The sequence below is a fragment of the Ranitomeya variabilis genome, chromosome 3, assembly GCF_051348905.1.
Source record: "Ranitomeya variabilis isolate aRanVar5 chromosome 3, aRanVar5.hap1, whole genome shotgun sequence".
NCBI lineage: Eukaryota > Metazoa > Chordata > Amphibia > Anura > Dendrobatidae > Ranitomeya > Ranitomeya variabilis.
Window position 1 is genome coordinate 654,819,304 of NC_135234.1, and position 24,762 is coordinate 654,844,065.

General features: G+C 43.1%; 1 protein-coding gene across 5 annotated transcripts in view; it reads left to right on the top strand.

Annotated features, from left to right (window-relative positions):
* Positions 1-8,269, top strand: part of OS9 (OS9 endoplasmic reticulum lectin) — a 108,665-nt gene extending 100,396 nt beyond the window's left edge. For 3 of the 5 annotated variants that reach the window (XM_077297775.1, XM_077297771.1, XM_077297774.1), the window contains 2 exons: positions 2,117-2,226; positions 7,992-8,269. In XM_077297775.1, the coding sequence (XP_077153890.1) occupies positions 2,117-2,226; positions 7,992-8,132 (251 nt within the window). In that variant the 3' untranslated portion in view covers positions 8,133-8,269. The remainder of the gene's footprint in view (positions 1-2,116; positions 2,227-7,991) is intronic. The other 2 variants (XM_077297776.1, XM_077297772.1) reach the window with 1 other exon arrangement.
* Positions 8,270-24,762: the final 16,493 nt, after the last annotated feature.

The following is a 24,762-nucleotide window of genomic DNA, read 5'->3' on the forward strand; positions in this document are numbered from 1 at the left end:
GCTTCCTGTGTCCCCCAACGAAGTGATAGAGAAAGTATACTTTAAGGACCAGATTAGAGATCAAAAATAATTTCCACAATTGGATGTATGTTAATAAAAAAAGAAAAAAAAATGTGCCTGTGCTGAGATAATCTTATAAATGTGCCCCTGCTGTGTAATGACTGTGTCTGCGTGTACAGGAACATGGTCTGATCATACCACAGCTCCTGGCCAGTGGAATCAAAATGGAGTATACAGACAGGGGCAGCATGGGATCACAGATGATTTTTTTTTTTTTTTTTTTGCTGTGAGATGAAACATTTCCCGGTCTATTGAAAAACATGCTGTATCTCATAGAAAGCATCAACTGTGATCCCCTGCTGTAATGTCTGTTTACTCTTTTGTGTCCTCCCCTTCCCAGGAGATGTGGCATGATCAGACCATGTTCCTGAACAGTCATTATACAGTACACAGCAGGGGCACGTATAAGATTATCTCAGCACAGGAACCTTTTTTTTTTATACATCTATTTGTGGAACTTATTACAAGATCTAGTTATTAAAATGTACTTTTTGTCAGAAAGCCCATTTAAACTGGGCGGTTGCAACAGGATTGAAGCATTGTGTTTGGGAGAGGAGGCAAAGTAAGAATGCATATTACAACATATTACAAAAATTCATAGCATTTCCAAGTCTGATCAATAATTAAAAATTGAAAGTCACTTCAAATGTGATGTGGTCCCTAAAATTGAAAAAAAAAAAAAAAATTTTGTAAATTTTGTTGGAAAAATTAGAAATCGCTGGTCAACTTTTAACCCTTCTAACTTCCTAACAAACATAATTGTTTGAAAATTTGTACTGATGTAAAGTAGACATGTGGGAAATGTTATTCATTGACTATTTTGTGTGACCTAATTCTCTTGATTTTAGGGCATAAAAATTGCAAAATTTTTGCCAAATGTCCGTTTTTTTTCCGCAAATAGACGCAAATCATATTGAAGAAACTTAACCACTATCCTTAAATACAATGTGTCACGAAAAAAGTCTCCGAATCAGTGGGACACGTTGGAGCATTCCAGAGTTATATCCACATAAAGTGATGTTGCTCAGAATTGTAAAATTTGGCCTGGTCATTAGGGTCAAAATTGGCTCCGTCACTAAGAGGCTTTAAAATTGCTTTAATTAAAACCGTAAGAAAGTCGCACGGTACAGTGAAATTCTGCATGAAAAAAAACGCGAAAAAAACGCATGCGGTTTTCTGGCAGAAATGTCCGTTGTTTTTTTTCAGGAAAATTTCTGCAAGAAATCCTGACGTGTGCACATACCCTTAATGGATGTCACCTAGCGACATAATTTGTGGTAGAGATTGGCTGCATCCTGTCCTGTGCTTTTATCCTAAGTCTTGAGGACATTGTAGGACACTGTATACTGGGCTCATGTGATTGGGCACTTCACTGCAGGGGGCACTGTGCCCATGTGATTTGGCACTACACTGCAGGGGGCACTGTGCTCATGTGATTGGGCACTTCACTGCAGGGGGCACTGTGCTCATGTGATTGGGCACTTCACTGCAGGGGGCACTGTGCTCATGTGATTGGGCACTACACTGCAGGGGGCACTGTGCTCATGTGATTGGGCACTACACTGCAGGGGGCACTGTGCTCATGTGATTGGGCACTACACTGCAGGGGGCACTGTGCTCATGTGATTGGGCACTACACTGCAGGGGGCACTGTGCTCATGTGATTGGGCACTACACTGCAGGGGGCACTGTGCTCATGTGATTGGGCACTACACTGCAGGGGGCACTGTGCTCATGTGATTGGGCACTACACTGCAGGGGGCACTGTGCTCATGTGATTGGGCACTACACTGCAGGGGGCACTGTGCTCATGTGATTGGGCACTACACTGCAGGGGGCACTGTGCTCATGTGATTGGGCACTACACTGCAGGGGGCACTGTGCTCATGTGATTGGGCACTACACTGCAGGGGGCACTGTGCCTGTACAGCAGGACTGACTTTGGAGTGGCAGACTATGAATACAAGTAGAAAGACTGACCAGACTTCTTTCTGCCCCCCTCCCAAGTGTCTAAATGTAAGCTGCAATTGTGTTTTTTATTTTTCTTCTCAACCAGGTAAAATAGAGATCAAGATACTTACCGGGAGGTTTGGTGACGATGATGATGGACACTGGCTTTCAGAGGAGGACACCAGGAACTTGAAAGATATTTTTTTAAATATATTGGTATGTATTTCACTCATATGTGTCATTGATATGCAGTATATTTTTAACACATAAGAGATACTGTAAAGACGAGCGATCACCAAAAATCTAGATTTATTTAAAGATAAAAACTTTAATTATATGGGTGTTTACTTATTTTAGATAGACTTGACTGCTTTGAAAGTTAGTATCTCTCTATATAGCTAAATGCACGGCTTTTCAATTATCCCGCTGCCCCACACATGCTTATAATGTGCAAGCGCAGACAGAGAGGCCAGAACAATGCTGCTCCCAGGGCCACAGTGCTGCTTTATTGTCACACGCAGGGAAAAGTCTTCTGTCACTATCTATCGTTGTCACTCCGGTTTGTATGTGATCGGTGTGAAAACACTCCAGTAAGACCGGTGTGGTGGAGATGGCTAATGAAGCTGATGATAGGCAGGGACAAGTGTGATAATAGACTTATGGCTGCTGGAGCGACAATGATCGGTCATCTGAATAAGTGCAGAGATGTCTTCTGGAACCGCTCGTATGATGACGCCTGCTGGTCTCTCACTGAGATGTCACAAGTAGTGATGAGCGAGTATACTTGTTGCTCAGGTTTTCCCCAGCACGCTCGGGTGACCTCCGAGTATTTGTTAGTGCTCGCAGATTTAGTTTTCATCCCGGCAGCTGAATGATTTACAGCTACTAGCCAGCTTGATTACATCTGGGGATTCCCTAGTAACCAGGCAACCCCCTCATGTACTTATGCTGGCTAATAGCTGTAAATCATGCAGCTGTCGGGATGAAAACTAAATCTGCGAGCACTAACAAATACTCGGAGACCACCCGAGCGTGCTGGGGAAAACCTGAGCAACGAGTATACTCGCTCATCACTAGTCATAAGTTATCGCAAGATATCACTGCTTAGTGACAAGAGTCCAAGAAATATATACATATATCTCTATCGTCTAAGGGGCACTTTTGTCTGTCTGTTTGTCTGTCTGTCACGGAAATCCCAAGTCGCTGATCAATCAGCGACATAGGATTTCCGTGACAATCAGAGACGGGCACAGTCCGGCCGTGAAATGGCGCCAGATGTGAACCACGCTTTGCTGATCGGCCAGCCAGGCGTGACCAATCAGCGATATTGGCGCGGAATTTAACCCCCACTCACAGCGCAACGTACGTACATACATACATACATACATACATACATCCATCCATCCATCCATCCATCCATCCATCCATCCATCCATCCATATTCTAGAATACCCGATGCGTTAGAATCGGGCCACCATCTAGTATTATATAAGCGGCTCCTGGGGACATTGATACAGCGATATGTAGATTACAGTGATCTCTGCCTGTCGGCAGCTTCTCTGTCTATCACCATCACACTGGTCTTTGCTCTGATAAGAGCTGTTTCCCTCCAATCACAGACCAGTGTGACAATGATAGATGGTGAAGCGGCAGACAGGCAGCAGTGTGTCCCCAGGAGTTGTGATCCCGCACTCCATAACACTGATACCTCACTACCCTGCTGTGCAGTGAAAGTGTCGGATTGGCATATAATTTGCATATTTGTTCCACTTTAGTAAAGGCCTTTTCTCACTGATTTTTTTTTTTATGAATTATATTTAGAATTTTTTTTTTTTTTTTTTACAAAAAAAAAACAACAATTTTTGGTGATCGTCTTTAACCCCTTTCCGACCTCGGACGGAATAGTACTAGTGATGAGCGAGTGTACTCGTTGCTCGGGTTTTCCCAAGCACGCTCGGGTGATCTCAGAGTATTTATTACTGCTCGGAGATTTAGTTTTCCTTGCTGCAGCTAGATGATTTGCGGCTACTAGACAGCTTGATTATATGTGGGGATTCCCTAGCAATCAGGCAACCCCCACATGTACTCAGGCTGGGTAACAGCCATAAATCCTCCAGCTGAGGTAAGGAAAACTAAATCTCCAAGCAGTCATAAATACTCAAAGACCACCTGAGCGTGCTTGGGAAAACCCGAGCAACGAGTACACTCGCTCATCATCACTAGATAGTACATCTGAGGTCAGAACCCCCGCTTTGATGCACGCATCAAAGCCGGGACATGTCAGCTGTTTTGAACAGCTGACATGTGCCCGCAATAGCGGCGGGTGGAATCGCGATCCGCCTGTCGCTATTAACTAGTTAAATGCCACTGTCAAATGCTGGCAGCGGCATTTAACTACCGCTTCCGGCCATCGGGCCAGAAATGAACGCATCCCTGACCCCCATCACATGATCGGGGATCAGCGATGCGTCGGCATAACAACCAGAAGTCTCCTTGAGACCTCTATGGTTGTTGATGCCGGATTGCTGTGAGCGCCACCCTGTGGTTGGAGCTCATAGGAATGCAGTAAATCTACTACATAGGAGCGAAGCTCAGATCGTTCCTATGTAGCAGACCCAATTAAGTTGTGCTAGCTTCTAGCATGGGAGGCTATTGAAGCATGGCAGAAGTTTAAAAAAAAAAAAAAAAAAAAAAAAGTTTAAACAAAATGTGAAAAAAAATAAAGTTTAAATCACACCCCCCTTTCACCCCATTCAAAATAAAACAATTAAAAAAAATCAAACCTACACATATTTGGTATCGCCGTGTTCAGAATCGCCCAGTCTATCAATAAAAAAGAAAAGATTAACCTGATCGCTAAACAGCGTAGCGAGGAAACAAAACAGAAACTCCAGAATTATTTTTTTGGTCACCGCGACATTGCATTGATATGCAATGACGGGTGATCAAAAGAACGCAAAATAGTTAAAAACGTCAGCTCGGCGTGTAAAAAATAAGCCCTCACTCAACCCCAGATCACAAAAAATGGAGACGCTACGGGTATCGGAAAATGGCACAATTTTTTTTTTTTTTTTAAGCAAAGTTTGGAATTTTTTTTACCACTTGGATAAAAAATAACCCAGACATGTTTGGTGTCTATGAACTCGTAATGACCTGGAGAATCATAATATCAGGTCACTTTTAGCATTTAGTGAACCTCGCAAAAAAGCCAAACAAAAAACAAGTGTGGGACTGCACTTTTTCTGCAATTTCACCGCACTTGGAATTTCTTTCCCGTTTTCTAGTACAAGACATGGTAAAACCAATGATGTCGTTCAAAAGTACAACTAGTTCCGCAAAAAACAAGCCCTCACATGGCCATATTGATGGAAAAATAAAAAAGTTATGGCTCTGGGAAAGAGGGGAGCGAAAAACGAGAACGCAAAAATAAAAAAAAGCTGTGGTCATGAAGGGGTTAATAACAAGTCGGAAGAAATTCTTTAGTAAAGATGGACCTACATATGAAAAGTCTTTGCTGGCCTAAGGACTTAAAGGGGTTTTCCCATGAACAAAGGTCATTTTAATCATTGGCTCTTGGAATAATAATAATTTCCACAATTGGATGTGTTTTAACCCCTTCATGCCGCTGCCCATTTTTTGTTTTTGAGTTTTTTTTTTTTTGTTTTTTTTTTTTCTTTCCAAAGCCATAACTTTTTTTATTTTTCCGTCAATATGGCCGTGTGAGGGCTTATTTTTTGCTGGATGAGTTGTACTTTTGAACGACACCATTGGTTTTACCATATCGTGTAATTGAAAATGGGGGGGGGGGAATTTCCAAGTGCGGTGAAATTGCAAAACAAATTGCAATTCCACTACTGTTTGGGTTTTTTTTTTTTGTTTTTTTTCTACCATGATCACCAAATGCTAAAATTGACCTTCCATCATGATTCTCCAGGTCATTACTAGCTCGTAGATACCAAACCTGTATAGGTTGTTTTTTATTTAGGTGGTGGAAAAAAAATCCAAAGTTTGTTAAAAAAAATAAATAAAATAAATTGCGCCATTTTCCAAGTCCCGTAGCGTCTTATTTTTTTGGGGTCTGGGGCTCGGTGGCGTTTTTATTGATACCATTTTGGTGCGGATACAATCTTTTGATCGCCCTTTTTTTGCTGTGTTGCAGTGACCAATTAACCGTAATTCTGGCGTTTTTGCCTTTTTTTTTTTTTTTTTTGTTTTCACTGCGTTTACCGATTTGGATTTTTTTAGTATCTTGGTAGATCAGGTGATTCTGAACATGGCGATACCAAATCTGTTAATTTTTTTTTATTTTGGATGGGGCCAATGGGGGGTGATTTGAACTATAAAATTTTTATTTTTTTTATATATTTTTCCAAACCATTTTCTTTTTACTTTACACTTTCTTCAATAGTCTCCATGGGAGACCTGAAGCTGTGATCATCCGATCGCTTGTGTTACACCCTGCTGTATATAGCAGAAATGTTCGGCAGCTATGAGCGCCGAACACTGGGTGGCGCTCATAGCAATCCAGCAATGACAACTACAGGGGTCTTCTGCAGACCCTGGGTTGTCATGGCGACCCGAGGTTATGGGACACTGGCACAGATTGGCGGGATTAGTGATGCTCTTCCGGCACGATCATGTTAAAGGGAACCTGTTGGCAGGATTGTGCACAGTAACCTACAGACAGTGTCAGGTCGGCGCCGTTATACTGATTAAAATGATACCTGGTTGATGAAATCCGTCTTGTAGTTGTTGTGTAATCTTTATTTTCGGTTTTGAGTTAATGCTATGCTCGTGCATCGGGGGCGGCCTGTGGTGGGGTCTTCAGGTGGTGCTCTGATTAGCTATTCATATTGCAGACTGCTGACCGGTCTGTGACCTGCCCCCTAGTTTACATGGAGCACAACGGGTCCCTATTCACGAGCATTTTAACAGTGTCCAATATTTATATACATACTCCTAAAAAAAAAAAAACCGCTTCTGCAACTATTAGTGTATTTAGAGGTGATCCGATAGCTGCTATTGTGCAGGCGCCGGCGGCACCATCTTGCTAGAGAAGAAAAAACATTTCTTCCTCCAAGATGTGCGCCACCGTGCCGGGAAAGATGTGGGCTCATTGCCGAAGCCCCCATCAATGGGAGAGACATGACATGCACAGTACATGGACGGCATATGTCATGTAAGGGTTTAAAAAAAAAATGTTCCTGTGCTGAGATCTTCTAAATGTGCCCCTGCTGTGTGCTGTGTAATAGCTGTGTCTCATCATGCAGGGACATGGTCTGATCATAGCACAGCTCCTGGGCAGGGAGGGATGCCATAAATATATAAAAAAAAAACAGCGTGGGTTCCCCTGTATTTTCTATAACCAGCCAGGCAAAACTCACAGCTGGGGGCTGCAGCATGGTTGGTTATCAAGAATAGAGGGGTCCCCACGCTGTTTTATTTTATTTATTAATTTTAAAAAATAATTGAAATGGCATGGGGTTCCCCCCCCCCCCCCCCATTTTTGACAACCAGCCTTGCTAAAGCTAACAGCTGGGAGGCTGGTATTCTCACGCTGGTAAGGCGCCATTGATATTGACCCCCCCCCCCTCCCCCAGCCTAAAAATAGCAGCCCAGAAAAGGCACATCTATTTGGTGCTTTGCCAGAAAGCAGAATATGTCAGTGACATAACAAATTATTACCCATGTCTCATGAAAGTCACCAGAACCAATTGTCTCTCCGCACGAGAGAAAAATGTATAGCTCTTTCTGAAAAAAAAAAAAAAAAAAAAACACAAAAAAGTGCTCAGTCAACGCCCCTGTCTTGAACTGGTGAAACACACAATTTCCAAAATCTGTCAACATATGTAAATGTGGCCTCTGCAGTGATAATTTTCAGTACATTCTTACATTAATAATTATTTTAAAGTTGTTTTGTTTTTTCCTCTAAAAATCAGCTCTGCAGTGCGTATACCTCAGTGTTTGTTTGGTTGTTCTAGATACAGGGGTCAGAAGATGCGCACAAAGAAGAGAAGCGACAGCAGCAACTAGAGGACAATTACCGTTTCGTCTGGAACCAGAATAATGACGATTCTAAAAGCTCCGGCGCGTCCGCAGACTCTGATGATGTGGATTTTTAATAAGAACTGACATACAAGCCAGATCTGTCATCTTGCCCTATGGATTCGAGCTTTTGTAACAAATCTTTTTGTATGACCGCTACTTCATGAAAATTGTGGTTTGCAAGCCTAGAAAGATCAGCAGAGAACTCTGCTTCACCTGCAATAGTTTAAAGCAGTGTTAGATGAGACGCTGGATATGTGCAAAGTCCAACTAGGAGAATAAGTGTTTATACAGCTCTGGCAAAAATGAAGAGACCACTGCAAAATGTTCAGTTTGTCTGATTTTTCTCTTTATAGGTATATTTTTGAGTAAAATGTAAATTGTTCATTTATTCTATAAACTTCTGACAACATGTCTCCGAATTTCCAAGCAATATTTTTTTTTTTTTTTTCTGAAAAGGAGAAATGGTCAAAATAATTTTTTTTTTTTTTTTTTTTAAAGTGCTTTCAGACCTCAAATAATGCAAAGAAAACAAGTTAATCATTTAGAAACAACAATACTAATGTTTTAACTCAGGAAGAGTTCAGAAATCAATATTTTGTGGAATAACCATGATTTTTAATCACAGCTTTCATGTGTCTTGGCATGCTTTCCACCAGTCTTTCACACTTGCTTCTGGCGCAAAAATGTAAGCAGTTCTTCTTTGTTTGATGGCTTGTGACTATCCATCATCCTCTTGATTACATTCCAGAGGTTTCCAATGGGGTTCAGGTGTGGAGATCGGGCTGGCCATGACAGGGTTTTGATGTGGTGGTCTCTTAATTTTTGCCAGAGCTGTATATTTCAGTCTTTCCTTTAGCTTTGCTGAACTTCAGGAATATAAAATTGACAGATACTGTGACTGCTGCTCTTCCACCACCAAGTGAGATTTACTGTTAGGTCTTCATCAATTCTTTCAGCTTTTGTAAATGCTTAAAAAAATAAGTGTTTAAAGGGATTTTATTAGGTCTGCAGGAAAAAAGTGCTGCCTATTTCTGAAATTGATTGGGTCTTGTTTGGAAAGCCCACTGAGAGCTAAATATACTGCAGGAACTCTATGCTCTACTGAATGCAGTTATTTCTACTGTATAGGATATCCCCTATTGGGACCCTTCTGGAGCACCAGGACCTTCTTTTCCAGGGTGCTTTATTTTATCCTCTAACTCAGGGGTCCCCAGCCTACAGGGACCACATGTCACTCGTGGGCCCACGTTATGTGGCTCACAGCTCTCCAAGCTTGATGAGTTTAGCACCAGCTATGAAGAAAGTCTCCAGATGGTGACTGAGCCTCACACAGGAGAGCAGATATGGATTTACATATATTTGGCTGGGAAGGGAGGAGAGCATTAATATTGTAAGCTAGAGATAGGATGATACTGTTAGAGGGGTGCTTGATACGGGAATACCTAATGGAGGTACAGTGGGAACACCTGGATATCGAAATACTGCCTATATAGGAGGGGCCAAAAAGTCTCATTGTGCTTTCTGTGGGGAACTTTTGGCTGCAAGATACCGGTAATAGTGGGCTCTGAGTGGTACTACTGTGGAGAGTAAGAAGGGAGGTGATGGGGAAGATCTCTGGATGTGGTACTACTGTGGAGAGTAAGAAGGGAGGGGATGGGGGAGGGTCTCTGGATGTGGTACCACTGTGGAGAGTAAGAAGGGAGGGGATGGGGGAGGATCTATGGATGTGGTACTACTGTGGAGAGTAAGAAGGGAGGGGATGGGGCAGGATCTCTGGATGTGGTACTACTGTGGAGAGTAAGAAGGGAGGGGATGGGGAGGATCTATGGATGTGGTACTACTGTGGAGAGTAAGAAGGGAGGGGTTGGGGGAGGATATCTGGATGCGGTACTACTGTGGAGAGTAAGAAGGGAGGGGATGGGGAGGATCTATGGATGTGGTACTACTGTGGAGAGTAAGAAGGGAGGGGATGAAGGAGGGTCTCTGGATGTGGTACTACTGTGGAGAGTAAGAAAGGAGGGGGATGAGGGAGGATCTCGATGTGGTTCTTCTGTGGAGAGTAAGAAGGGAGGGGATGGAGGAGGGTCTCTGGGTGTGGTACTACTGTGGAGAGTAAGAAGGGAGGGGATGGGGAGGATCTATGGATGTGGTACTACTGTGGAGAGTAAGAAGGGAGGGGATGAAGGAGGGTCTCTGGATGTGGTACTACTGTGGAGAGTAAGAAAGGAGGGGGATGAGGGAGGATCTCGATGTGGTTCTTCTGTGGAGAGTAAGAAGGGAGGGGATGGAGGAGGGTCTCTGGGTGTGGTACTACTGTGGAGAGTAAGAAGGGAGGGGATGGAGGAGGGTCTCTGGGTGCGGTACTACTGCGGAGAGTAAGAAAGGAGGGGACGGGGCAGGATCTCTGGATGTGGTACCACTGTGGAGAGTAAGAAGGGAGGGGATGGGTAGGATCTCTGGATGTGGTACTACTGTGGAGAGTAAGAAGGGAGGGGATGGAGGAGGGTCTCTGGATGTGGTACTACTGTGGAGAGTAAGAAGGGAGGGGATGGGGGAGGATCTCTGGGTGTGGTACTACAGTGGAGAGTAAGAAGGGAGGGGATGGGGAGGATCTCTGGGTGTGGTACTACAGTGGAGAGTAGGAAGGGAGGGGATGGAGGAGGGTCTCTGGGTGTGGTACTACTGTGGAGAGTAAGAAGGGAGGGGATGGGGGAGGAACTCTGGGTGTGGTACTACAGTGGAGAGTAGGAAGGGAGGGGATGGGGAGGATCTCTGGGTGTGGTACTACAGTGGAGAGTAGGAAGGGAGATGATGGAGGAGGGTCTCTGGGTGTGGTACTACAGTGGAGAGTAGGAAGGGAGATGATGGGGGAGGGTCACTGAATGTGGCTCTCAAGGTAAGAAAGGTTTGGAACCACTGCTCAACTTCTATAGTTTGCACACCAGCTGGATACAGTCTAGCTATGCTAATTAGGCTATATTGCTGCCTTTCATGAAATACAAAATAGTTTAGTTTAGAGCCAATTAAGCATTTTCTCGAAATTTTGCCATTTCTTGCTGGATCTTCACAAGGAGAATCTGTACATTTTTAGACATTATGTAGCAAAGCATCAGCACATGCTGGAGATTGGTAGTGACGGCTCAGTACAGATTGTCAGTCTCTGAATGTAAATCCGTTTCCATTCACTGATGGCAAATATAGAGCTTTTAAACGTAATTGTTTTTTTTTCTTTCTTTAAAACCTTGACATTTCCATTTTTAGTTCTATCCACAATTAAGATTTTTCACAATAAGTGCTGACTTTTGCAACTGGAGAACTTTAAACTGCTGTCCCCAGTAACCAGATTATAGGTATGAAGATGTTATTGCGACTGCTTCCTATATTCCAGTTTACTTTTTGGGCAATTTCACTATTCATCATATTTATGAGATAAAGCTTGATCACCGCAAAATCCTTTATCCATTAAAATATTTTTCCTTTGAGGAAACTGCAGCTATTGATCAGTGGAGAATGTAAGCTTTGCTGCTGTATAGATCAGGAATTTTATTTTCTGTGGTTTACAAAGACTTTCTGAAGACCGGGGGTATATGTGGTGCATTAAAACTGTTACAGAAGTCTCCTAAGAAATGTATTGAGAGATGTGATGAGTGAACGTGTGCTACCGAGTGACTTTGGCTTGCTCGAAAACTGTATTCGAGTCCCGGCGCCTGCATGTCTCACGGCTGCTCGACAGCCGCAACACATGCAGGGATTCCCTGTTTGTTAGGCAATATCTACATTTGCTGCAGCTGTCGAACAGCCATGAGACATGCAGGTGCGCAGATTCTAACAAATTTTTCAAGCACGCCGAAATCACTCGGTAACACGCGAGCATACGCGGATAACTCCTTATCTGAGCACGTTGGTTCATCATTAATTGAGAGCCATTAATTGAATTGGACATAGTGCGCTTATAATAGATGGAGAGAAATGAAAAAATCTTTGCACTACTGCTGGAAAAAAAAGTGCAAATTTTGTGTGTTGAGGGTTTTTTTTTTTCACATGAAAGAAAATGTGTTTTTGCTGCCCTAAGGTTGTGAATAATTTATGAAAATTCTGTGTTCCAAATAGAAATATTTATTACAATAAAAATGCTTTTACATATACATTCTTTTTTTTAGCCCTTGTAAATGCTAGTTGACATTACAAGTATGTGTAAAGTTAAATGTAGAGGATAAAAGGTTTATGTAATAATATTAAGCTTTGAAATGGATAAATATATGTATGAAACTGTAAATAGGGGGAGGAGGGGGATGCTGCTGCAGATATTCAGAAACCAGCAGAAATGAGGGCACATGTGAGCAGCACAGAGATGCCCACATTGGTTATATGAAAATACTGTTATAATTATGCAGTTAAGAGAAATTAAAGTTTGCAAATCTTTTCTTTGAGGTCGGATTTGGAGACAAGATTCTGGATTTTAGCCTGCCGACTTTCAGATGTAGCATAACATTGAATAGACTACATAATATGGATCCACAGGCAGTCTTCCTGTACTGGCTAGTTGGCAGGGGTCTGATTTCCTTCTTTGAAGCTGAAATCTGCCCCCCTGCTGAGCCAGGTGTCTTGTTACAGCTGCACATTTTCAGGAGGATTGTCAGCTGTCAATAAATCCATCCATCCTTCACAGTACGTCTAACAGCCGCTGGTGGAGTGGAGCTCTGCCCGGGTCTATTAACCTGTTAAATGCAACTGTCAACTGCTGACACCAGCATTTAACATGCGCAGTCAGGGGGGAGCATCACTCCACCTGTCCATCGTAGCCCCATAGCGTGATTGCAGGGCGCTGATGGGTTACCATGACAGCCAGGGGTCTGCTGATGACTCCCATGCCTGCCATTACGATCCTCCTGTGTGTTCATAGGAGATCATTATATTCTCTATACTAAGCAGTATTGATGCACTGCTATGTATAGCACAAATGATCAGACGATTGCAGCTTCAAAGGGGGGGACTATTAAAAATGTTAACGTGAGAAAGTTTTGAAAAATATGAAAAAATAAAAAAACGCAAGTTTAAATCACCCCCTTTTTGACCCATTAAAAGTAAAACAATTAGAAAAGATGAAAAGGGCACACATTTGGTATCAATGCATTCATAAAAGCCCAATGTATCAAAATATAAAATAACGTAATCTCGCCAGTAAACGGCGTAATGAGAAAAAATTGAAATGCCAGAATTATGTATTTTGGCCACCGCAACATTTCAATAAAATACAATAAGGCAATCAAAACACGATCTAGCCCAAAAAGGTATCCGTAAAAACGTCAGCCCTCATACAGTCCTAGATCACGAAAATGGAAAGCATTACGAGTCTCAGAAAATGACGGCACAAACTATATAAGGTATGTGTATGTTATATGTGTGTATATGTGCGTATGTATGTGTGTATGTATATGTATATATATATATATGTATATATATATATATAATATGTGTGTGTGTGTATATACATATATATATATATATATATATATATATATATATATATATATATATATATATATATATAATGTGTGTGTGTATATATATATATATATGTGTGTATACGTGCGTATGTATGTGTATATATATATATATGTATATATATATATATATATATATAATGTGTGTGTGTGTGTGTGTGTATATATATATATATATATATATATATATATATATATATATATGTGTATATATAATCTATATAATTTTTTTTACAAATTTCCATATTTTTTTCAGCACTGCAATAAAAAAACAAACTATGCATCTTTGGTATCTGCTATATTGGTTTGGAGAATCATATTGTCAGGTCAGTTTTATTGTGTAGTGAACATGACAAAAACAAGTAACTGTGAAATTGCACTTTTTTGACCATTTCAACGCACTTGGATTTTCTTTCCCGCTTTCTGGTGCATCACGTGATAAAATGAATGGTGTCATTCAAAAGGACATCTCCTCCTGCAACGGAGAAGCCCTCACACGGCTATATTGAAGGAAATACCCCCTTCTTACGTACTTGTACAGCTTAGTTGACCTGTGAATGGAACAAGGCTGTCACAGTAGACAGCTCTGAGCCTGTGCATGACGAACATCCATTTGTTTTTAATCCTTTTTAGTCATTTTTCTTCACAGTGTGGGAGGATCAGAAGTCGTCTTTCACTCTTGGATTTACGTAAGAATATTATAGCGAGAAGAATATAAGCAAGTTACTTTCTTCATTTTAGATGCGACTTGCTGCACGTACATAACCTTTAGGGAAAAGGGATTTCTAGAAAGCTCTGACCACCATGCAGATATAAAATAAATATCTCTAATTAATAAATTCAAGACAAAAGAAGTAACATTATTGCTACGTTAACCACTTCATCAAGACCACCAGGTATTTTCCCAGATATTGAGAATCCATGGGCAGCAGAGGGAACATTTTAATTTTGCTCCAATATTACAGAAACAGATCCCTAACATATACAAATGTAAAATACAGATTAATATTAGGAAATTTTTTTCTGCTGACTTCAATGACAAAACACAGCAGTTAGAACCAGTTGTTATCAGTATTTGTGTGGCAATTCTGGCGTAGTTATTTTTTTTTTTTTGTCTAATAAATTCTACACGTGGACAGTACGTTTGCAGAACCTTTCCGTCTACAATGAGTCATGTTTGCTCTGCCTTTGTTTCATTGTACAATATCCATGGCACAAAGCGACCTCTTAGCTACATCATTTATTCTACAACTGGACTGTGCAACACGTGTACACTGCACGGTATGTACTTATGTTTCATCAGACTCGTAAGTCTGGGATCCCGGATCACCACTGATTTCCAGGAAGGTAGCTTTCTGAACCATTAAAACCAATTACATTGTTTGGGGTTACAGCGGGAAGTAAAACTTTGGTCAAAATTACTATTATTGTGAACTGTTAACCCCTTAAGGACCAGGGGTATTTTCTTTTTGCGTTTCCATTTTTTGCTCCCCTCCTTCCCAGAGCCAAAACTTTTTTTATTTTTCCGTCAATATGGCCATGTGAGGGCTTGTTTTTTGCTGGCCGAGTTGTACTTTTGAATGGCATCATTGATTTTACCATACCGTGTACTGGAAAACGGAAAAAAATTTCAAATGCGGTGAAATTGTAAAAAAAGAGGAAAAAAAAGTGCAATTCCACAATTGTTTTTTGGATTTTTTTTTTTACTAAATGCTAAAACTGACCTGCCATTATGATTCTCCAGGTCATTACGAGTTAATTGACACTAAACATGTCTAGGTTCTTTTTTATTTAAGTGGTGAAAAAAAATTCAAAAGTTTGCAAAAAAAAAAATTTGCGATTTTCTGAGACCCGTAGCGTCTCCATTTTTTCTGCATCTGGGGCCTGTGAGTGCTTGTTTTTGCTAGCCGATCTGACATTTTTATTGATACCATTTTGGTGTGTATACGATCTTTTGATCATCTGTTATTGCATTTTATTGCAACGTTGCAGAGACAAAAAAAACCCTAATTCTAGCATTTCGATTTTTTTTCTCGCTACGCCGTTTACCAATTGGATTATTTTTTATATTGATAGATTTGGTGATTGTTAACATAGCAATACCAAATATGTGTATTTTTTAATTGTTTTATTTTGAATGGGGCGAAAGGGGGGTGCTTTGAATTTTTATATTTTTATTTTACATTTTTAAAAACTTTTTTTTTTTTTACTTTTGGCATGCTTCAACAATGGTCTCCATGGGAGACTAGAAGCTGCCATAAATCGATCGGCTCTGCTACATACAGGCGATGATCAGATCAGCTGTTTGTAGCAGGATACCTCACTTCCTATGAATACCAACCCATCGGCGACCCACGGTCATGTAACATGGGCGCCGATGGGAGGAGGTACTGATGCGCTTCCTGCCTGTTAACAGACGCTGGTGAATCTTGATTCCACCCGATGCTGTTCCGGGCAACTGTCAGCTGATCAGATCAGCTTCATGTGCCGGAATAGGTGTGGGCTCATTGCCGGAGCCTGGACCAAACAGGGGAGTCGTCCAATGGCGGACCCTGTCCATCATTAGACGTTAAGGGGTTAAGCAAGTTGAAGATGAAATGTGAAGCTGACTCTCTAAAAGACTAAAGTTAAATGACACATTTCCTTTGTACCTTAGGCAAAACAAACAATATTTTCATCCTTTACATTTTAAAAATTACAAAAATGAAAATGGGCCAATGCAAACGTTTGGGTACCCTGCATGATTAGTACCTAATAGCACCCACTTTTGAAAGTATCACAGCTTTTTGTAGCCAGCTATGAGTCTTTCAATTTTTGTTTGAGGGATTTTCATCCATTATTCCTTGGAAAATTCTTCCAGTTGTGTGAGATTTCTGTGTCGTCTTGCATTCACTGCTATTTTGAGGTGTAGCCACAGAATTTCAATGATGTTCAGATATGTACATCCTCTAGAATGTAAGCCCGCAAGGGTAGGGTTTTCTCCCCTCTGTATCAGTCTGTCATTGTTAGTTTGCTTACTGTAAGTGATAGCTGTAATTTGTATGTAACCCCTTCTCCTGTACAGCATCATGGAATCAATGGTGCTATAATAATAATTATAATAATATGGGGACTATGAGGGCCATTGTAAAACTTTCTGCTTGCACTTTTTGAGGTAGTTTATTGTAGATTTTAAAATGTTTGAAGTCATTATCCATTTGTAGAAGCCATCATCTTTTCAACTTCAGCTTTTTACAGATGGTGCTATGTTTGAGTCAAGAATTGAAATTTAATTGAATCCATTCTTCCCTCTACACATGAAATGTTCCCTATGCCATTGGTTGCTACTAGGGTTGAGCGACTTTTGCTTTTTTAGGATCGAGTCGGGTCTCGTAAAACCCGACTGTCTCGAAAGTCGGATCGTGTGAAATCGGCCGATTATTGTTAAAAGTCGGGGGCCAACCGAAACACGAAACCCAATGCAGGTCAATGGGGATTATTCCTCCTCCTCCCCCCTCCCCCGTTAAGATGGCGGTTTTACCCCCTGTGATGCCGCACAAAGCAAGCCGGAACCTATGTCATCACGCTGCCCACACTCCTTCATTGGCTGAAAAAATGGCGGGGAAAGCGTCATATGAAACGCGACTTTGCTGAAAGTCGGTGACTTTTGAAAATGTCCGATCCGTTTCGCTCAACCCTAGTTGCTACAGAACCCAAAAGCATTGATTGATCCACCCCCATGCGTAATGGTTGGCGAGATGTTTTTTCTGAAATTCTGTGCCCTTTTTTCTCCATACATACCTTTGATCATTAGAACTCTTTGGCCACATTTTAACCTCTGTGCACATGTCTTTCCAAAATCAATTGGGCTTGATTAGATGTTCTTTTGCATATTTCTGACACTGAATTTTGTGATGATGAACACAGGAGAGGATTTCTTCTAATGACTCTTCCATGAAGGCAATAATTGTGCAGGTGTCTCTGAACATCAGAACAATGTACCACAACTCCAGAGTTTTTGAAGGTCTTTTGCAGTCAAGCAGGGATTCTGATTTGCCTCTCTAGCAATCCTATGAGCTCTTACTGAGTTTTTTTCTTGGTCTTCCATACCTTATCTTGACATCACTGTTCGTGTTAAGGCCGGAGTCACACTACAGCGAGATACGGCCGAGTCTCGCAGGTTAAAAACAAGCTCTGGCACCGGCACTCCGGAGGTGGAGCGTGCAGCTCCATGTATTGCTGTGCGGCTGCATTCTCCGCTCTGGAGTGCCGACGCCAGAGCTGGGTTTTAACCTGCGAGACTCAGCCGTATCTCGCTGTGTGTGATCCTGGCCTAATTGTCATTTTTTTAGTTACATTTCATATTGAAAGGGCAACTTGAAAACCCTTTGCTATGTTATAGCCTTCTGCTTTTTAGGCCTCCACCATTTTCATTTTCAGAGTGCTAGGCAGCTGCTTAGAAGAACTCATGGCTGCAGTTTTTTGGCTCAAGGTTAAAGGAGGCTGTTTTTTTATAAAGCTGTGAAATTTGCATCACCTGGCCTTTCATAACAATGATCATGATCAAGCTATAACCTTAACAGACTAATTAAGGTCTGAAACCTTGGTCAAAGTTATCTGAGCACACAAATCTCCAAGCGGGCCCATACTTTAGCATTAGCCTATTTTTCCTTTTGCAATTTTTATAAATGTAAAAAATGACATACATATATATTTTTCCTAAAATACGAATTAAATGTGTCATCTTTAACTTTAGGCGTTTTAGATAACATTTGGTCATCAACTTGCTTAACTGTTCACAATAACTAATTTTGACCGGAGGTGCTCAAAGTTTTACATGCCACTGTATGTGATTCAGATGGAACACCCGATGGAAGATTCCCTATAATGAGACAGATGCGGACATAACAGCGTGGTCTGCCACAGTTTTATGCACTGCTGAAAAGGACACCTCTGAACAGAGGCCAGATGAGTCCAGAGCAAATTTGCTGCATCATTGTAGTGAATGGATACCTTGGTGGTTTCATCTGAACCACGTCACTCAGACATTTTGATGGAAACCCCAAATTTTTATTTTCACAAGGGTAACAAGAGAAAATGGACCTCAAAATTTCTGTAATTTGTACTGAGTATGCCGATATCCCATACGTGGGGGAAAACTTTTTGGGAGCATGGCAGGGCTCAGAAGGGAAGGAGCACCGCTTGACTATTTTGAAGGCAAAAATGACTGGAATCAAGAGCTGGCGTCATGTCGCATTTGGAGAATCACTGATGTCCATAAACAGTGGAAACTCCCCACAAATGACCCCATTTTGGAAACTAGACCCCTTAAGGAAATTATCTAGACTTGTGGGGAGCACCTTGAACCCTAAGGTGCTTCACAGAAATTTACAACATTGACCTGTGAAAATGAGAACATTTTTCCACAGAAATGTTGCTTTAGAGATTTTTTCATTTTCACAATGATAGCAGGACAAAATGGACCCTAAAATGTATTTTGCAATTGCTCCTGCAACGATACCCTATATCTGGGGGAAAACTACTGTTTTTTTTGGAAGGCAGGGCTTGGAAAGGAAGGAGTGACTTTTTGTAATGCAGGTTTGACTGAATGGACTGTGGACGTCATGTTGCATTTGGAGACCTCTGCTGTGCCTAAACAGGGGAAGCCCCCCATAAGTGACCCTTTATTGGAATTGATCTAGTGGTATATGAATGTCATAATGTGGCATACGTAAGTTGTGTAGAGTGCATCAGGTTGGCATATGTGAGTTGTGTAGAGTGCATCAGCTTGGCATATGTAAGTTGTGTAAGTCAGAAATTAATTTAGTAGTCCATGGATGAATGGTAGTTTAAAATCTTCTTTTATACACAGGCCAAGTTTGTTGGGGCAGGTGTCATATTGAAAAGTGGTGTCCTTTCATATCCTCCTGTAACACTCAACACAGTTTTTTGTGAACTTCCTTTTCTTGAGGTTCGAGGAACCTCACCTGGGAAATGTTGCCCTGGTACGATATGGGCACTTCCCTTTCCAGATATATGTGGCCCTACTCCTTCCTGACTTCTAAATATTAGGGACTTGATCAGTACCTTCTGGAACTGAAGGAATGTATGGGTCTGGCCTGAATATCATCATAGCATGAAAGAGTTATACATTTCCACCTGTACGATGTGCATGGCCACCTTCTTGTACCACACTTTGTTTCCACATTGCATTGTAGGGCTGTAGGACTTGATCAGAGAGATGAACTTCTCCCATATTTTTATTATACTTCAGGACATAGTCTGGTTCCTTTGTAGAGGCATTTGGCACAGTAGTGGGGGTGCTGTCATCACCATGTATGGTACTTGACCACCAGCATGCTGTCGCTACATTGGTCTCTGCTTTCACCCTTTCTGAGCAGCTGCTCAATAAGTGTCCTAGGGATTCTTCTCTGATTTTTGCATATGGTACCGAAGTAGTAGCAGAGAGGGTCGTGAAGAGTAGGATGTTGGTATAAAAGTTATCTACGGAGAAGTGATAACATTGAATTAGCAGTGAGTGCACCGAATCTCACACAATATTCCCACTCGCTCCCAGTACTGGGGGGGCATTCAGGGGGTGGAATCCTGGTGTCCTTCATAAACCTTAAATCTGTGTGTACCCTGAGGTACTCTTGTACAGCTTGCAGAGTTTATTTCTGTACATGGCCCTCTTACTGAGCAGGTATTGTTGGAATTTGAGTCTCCCCTTAAATGTAATAGAGACTCATCCATGCCGATGTCCCTTTGGGGAATGTGCATTTCAAAATTGTTGCTGAAGTGATCAGTGAGCGGCCAAATATTGAAAGGTTGGTCAAAGTTGATGTAATTTCAGTGAGGACACTATGCATTATTCTTGTAATGCAAAAATTTGTGGATGACCTCAAAACGTTTATGGGTCATAGCCATGCAGAAACACTGGAGTGTTATATAAAGCATCAACACTCCAATATTGCCGATGCTCTGGCTTCTTCACTATCACCATTTGAACAACAAGGCCCAAAAACTCCATAATTTCTAATGCATCTATGCGAGTCCAGCTAGAAAATAATGAAGTGGGGTTTGGAGCCGAAAATTGTTGGATGTACAAATTTGTCTCTACCACCATTAGGTTTACAAAATCCACAGAGAAAAAGACTTAGAAAAAGTAAATTTTTGTGAAACCAATAGTGTCAAATTGGATTCCTGATTGCGCCACAAAATCAGGAATTTGTGGCTCATAATCTTTGGGAGCTGAGGTCCATTGGAGGTAACTAACAATGGGTGCTGTCTCATTTATTTTTCTGGGGCGTCTGCATGGCGGTTTGGTATTATTTGGGGAAGTGAGGAGGAGGCAAAATAAAGGAAGGTGGCATCTTCTGCCTCATTTTCAGTGCCGGAGGCAAGGAAGGTGTATGTCTCATCTGCTGAATACTGTGATTGGGACAAGTGGGACATTTTTTCACATGCATGATGTGTGTAAAATAACGAAATTTTATTCAGGTGTGTGTGTGTGAGTATTTGGTGCAAACATTTGTAGTTATTAGAAAAGAAGAAAAAGAAAAATGAGTAGAGGAAAATAATCTAGAAAGATAAAAATAAAATACAAAGAATTTAAAAATGTGGTAAAATAAAAAACAAACGTACTAAGCAGACATCGGTAAAAGAAAACTTTCTGAGTGCCTGCAAATATCTGACACTAATACCGACTATATTCAGCAAAAAACATTGTAGTAGATGCCGAGTACTCCAGTATAATTTTTACTGTCCCTAATCTAGCCATATAAACTATTTTTTTTTTTTTTTTTACACTTTACTATCTGACATTAATCCTGACTATATTCAGTAAAAATACTGTAGTAGATGCTGATTTTTGCAGTATATTTTCACTGTCCCTAGTCTAGCCCTATCATCTAATCTAAATTATTTTTTTCACAAAAAAAAACAGACCTACAACCGGATGACAATCAATGGCAGTAGGATGCATGCACAGATGTGATGCAAAAGGGGGTGAAAAATGAACAGAAAAAAAAGCCATGGCTAAAAGCGAGCACAGATGCTTATCAGTGATGTGCATCACTGTTCAGCAGCGCAGTGGCTGGAGGATGCAGTCACAGGTTGTGCAAAGAGGGGGGGCGTAATTGAACAATAAAAAAAGTCCTGGACAAATGGATGCACAGGTGCTGATTAAAAACATGCGCCACTGATCAGTGGCTGCAGGATGAATGTGCAGCACCCCCAGGTAACCGGTTGCTGCAGTGAGGTTGCCTTCCCTTCGGGGAGGGTGATGTCCCGCTTGGAGGCAAAGGGGATCCTATCTATCAGGTAAGGCACTCGAATTTAACACAATCTGAATCTATGCCAGGAGGGGGAGCTCAGGACATGGATTCAGGGGAGCTCCCTTAGACTTTATGTATCCTGGTCTGGAGGAGGAGCCAGTCAGCCTCAGGGAGTCTGAGAGAGACAGTGGAGGAAGACAGTTGGTCTCCAGTAGCTGAAGGACGTCTGGAGCAGACGTGGGGGCCGAGCAGCCACGAGGGAGCTGCTACCCCTGGAAAGAGAAGCAGAAGGAGAGTTGAATTGTGCAGGAGCTTAGAGGAAAGACGCATAGAGGAGGAAAGGGCTCAGCAGGGGAACAGCGGAAGGACACCCTCAGAGCCAGAGTGCAGGAGCCCGAGGCTTTTGTGGGACTCTTAAGACACAGCAGTACCTGAGGAGCCTGGGGCATGATAGAGTCCCTGTAAAACGGCTCAAGCTGCCCATCATGCAGGTACCTGTCTCAGGACAGAGGGAATAGAGGACTCTGCAGAAAGCTTCAGGCAGCAGGGACTTCATATACAGCAAGCGCTAGTTGGAAAGGCTCACGGACTTCAACTGGGAAGGAGATTCTCCTATTGCCTCTGAGCTGGCTGGACCACCACCACCCGTGCCTGGTAGACTGGACTGTGGCCTGCCAACTTCAGGAAACCAGGTAAAGACTTACAACTTGTGTCCTTTACTCATTTTACCGGCCTACACGATCATCGCCATTCAGTTCAGGAACTCTGGTGACCCCGCTTCACCTGTGGGAAGTGCTACCCTCATTGGTGTGACACCATCCCCCAGAGGACCCCATTTAATGCGGCGTCGGTCCCACAATTGATCGAACACCACAGGTGGCGTCACGACAGACTTTACCACAGTTCCCCTTAAAAGACCTTTCCCCTTTAATTGGACGTCTAGGGCCATGGACCAGGTCGCAGCCACCGTGACATCCCCTTTAATAGCCGACCGGACCCAGTACCGAGTTCTTCGCTGCCCTGGTTTGGGGCGCTCCAAATCTTGGCGTCACAAACAGGATGGACCGACCCAAAAATCGGGTCATGTATGCCTTAGAGACTGTAATTTGTTGTGCGACTATTGAACTGTAAATTGCGCCAAAACTGCCGCCATTATAGCATCATGTGTCGTTCAGGAGGAAATGGGCGCTTTGTCATGGGCGGCACCTGGAGGAATGGCGCGAAAACTATGGCCGCCCCTCATCAATATTACTATGTCCGAGAAATATGCCCATCAACTAGAGAGGTCTGCCTCCTGATCTGGGATGGCGGAGTGAAGAAAAAGAACCGCCCACGAAGACGGGCGTGGTACAGTAAAGCCGCAGGAAATAACACCGAGGAGGCAGAACCGGAAATCAACATGGTGGAGGGAGGTGAGCGGATACCGGGGAGCAGGATGGAGCAAGAGGACTTTCCCGGCTGGGACCCGCAAGAACCGTACCCGTCACCGATGAACCCGGACCTCCTGCGGAGAGAGGTGGAGGAGCTGACCCGACAACTCACGCGGCTACAGCAGGAGACTAAGGCCAGGGTGGAGAGAGGCCTTCATAGGAAGTCTCGCCGGATGACCGTTGCATACCCTGACTGATCCGGAGCCGAAAAGCGGTTCGGGAGCTGCAGAAGTAAGAGGAAAGATACAAAAGAAAAATAGTGACTAGTGGCAGGCAGTAAACGTTCAAAAAAAAAGAAGTAAGAGGAAAGACCCTGACGACCCCGACAGCGAAAGGTCCGACAGACGCCACCGACTCACCTCTACTGCGATATGCACCACCTGACCAGAGGTATGAGGCCCTCGACGACACGTCACCGTACCTAGAGGATATCCTGGCCGGCAGCTCGACACCATCTTCTGGGCCCGACAACACCTTGCTAGGCCCCTTTCCTGTCCCGCCAGCACCGACACCTGGATAGACATGCCGCCGACTACTGCTAGATGACAACATCCAGAGACATGACATCTCCACTAATCCCGTAAGTGAATCCCAGGCTAGCTCCCCAGAGCCCATGGTGTTTGCAGGGGGACCCGCAGGGGAGCACCTGATCTTGCTCCAGAGGGAGATCCCCATGATTACCTGACAGGAGCACTGCAGGAGGAGAGGGAACGACAGGAATCTTTGGCCCATGCAGCAGCGTTTGAAGAGAAAAATCTGGCAGGGAAGGCCCGTGTACGTAAGATTCCACGGTCAGAGAGAGGACCACTGCGGCTGGGGAAGTTGTAGTCTTTAACAAACAGCGTGGCTGGGGCTTTATAAAAAAAAAAAGCTGGCATGATCAATTTTCGTCAATTAGAGGGATGTGGAGTCACACTTAATTGAGGGACACCCTGACAGGGACATGAACATTGGTGACCGTGTGACTTACACCCATCACATTGGAGAAAAGGGATGGTATGCACTAGACTGCAAAAAGCGTGTACCACCCTCAGCCCCTGTCAGGGGCGGACTGGCCCGGGTTGCAGGCATGCATATGCCCCCCGGGCCGGTGCCTGAGCAGGTGCACAGGGCCGCTGGAGGACCGGCAGCGATTTTAATACATAGCGCTCCGAATCCCTCCAGCCGGCCCTTTAAAACTCAGCCAGGTCCTGTGTGCGCGCATTGCCCGAGCTGATAAGTGCCGCGGCGGCCCACGCTAGTGCGCGAGCACGGCCGCGATCCTGAGTCCTGCGCGTGCTCGTCTGCTGCCAGTGTCAGCGCGGGCAAGCAGGAGACCACGCGCGCACATGGAGATATTTGAAAAGTCCGGCGCGCATAGGGCGCCTCCACCTGACTGTCTGACGCTGGCCCGCCTGCACCAGCGTCAGAGAAGACTGCTGCTCACCAATGCCTGGGATCGTCTTCACCGCCGACGCTGGACAGGACCCGACCCACCTCAGCTCTTCATCCTCCCGACCTCCCCCCCCCCCCCCC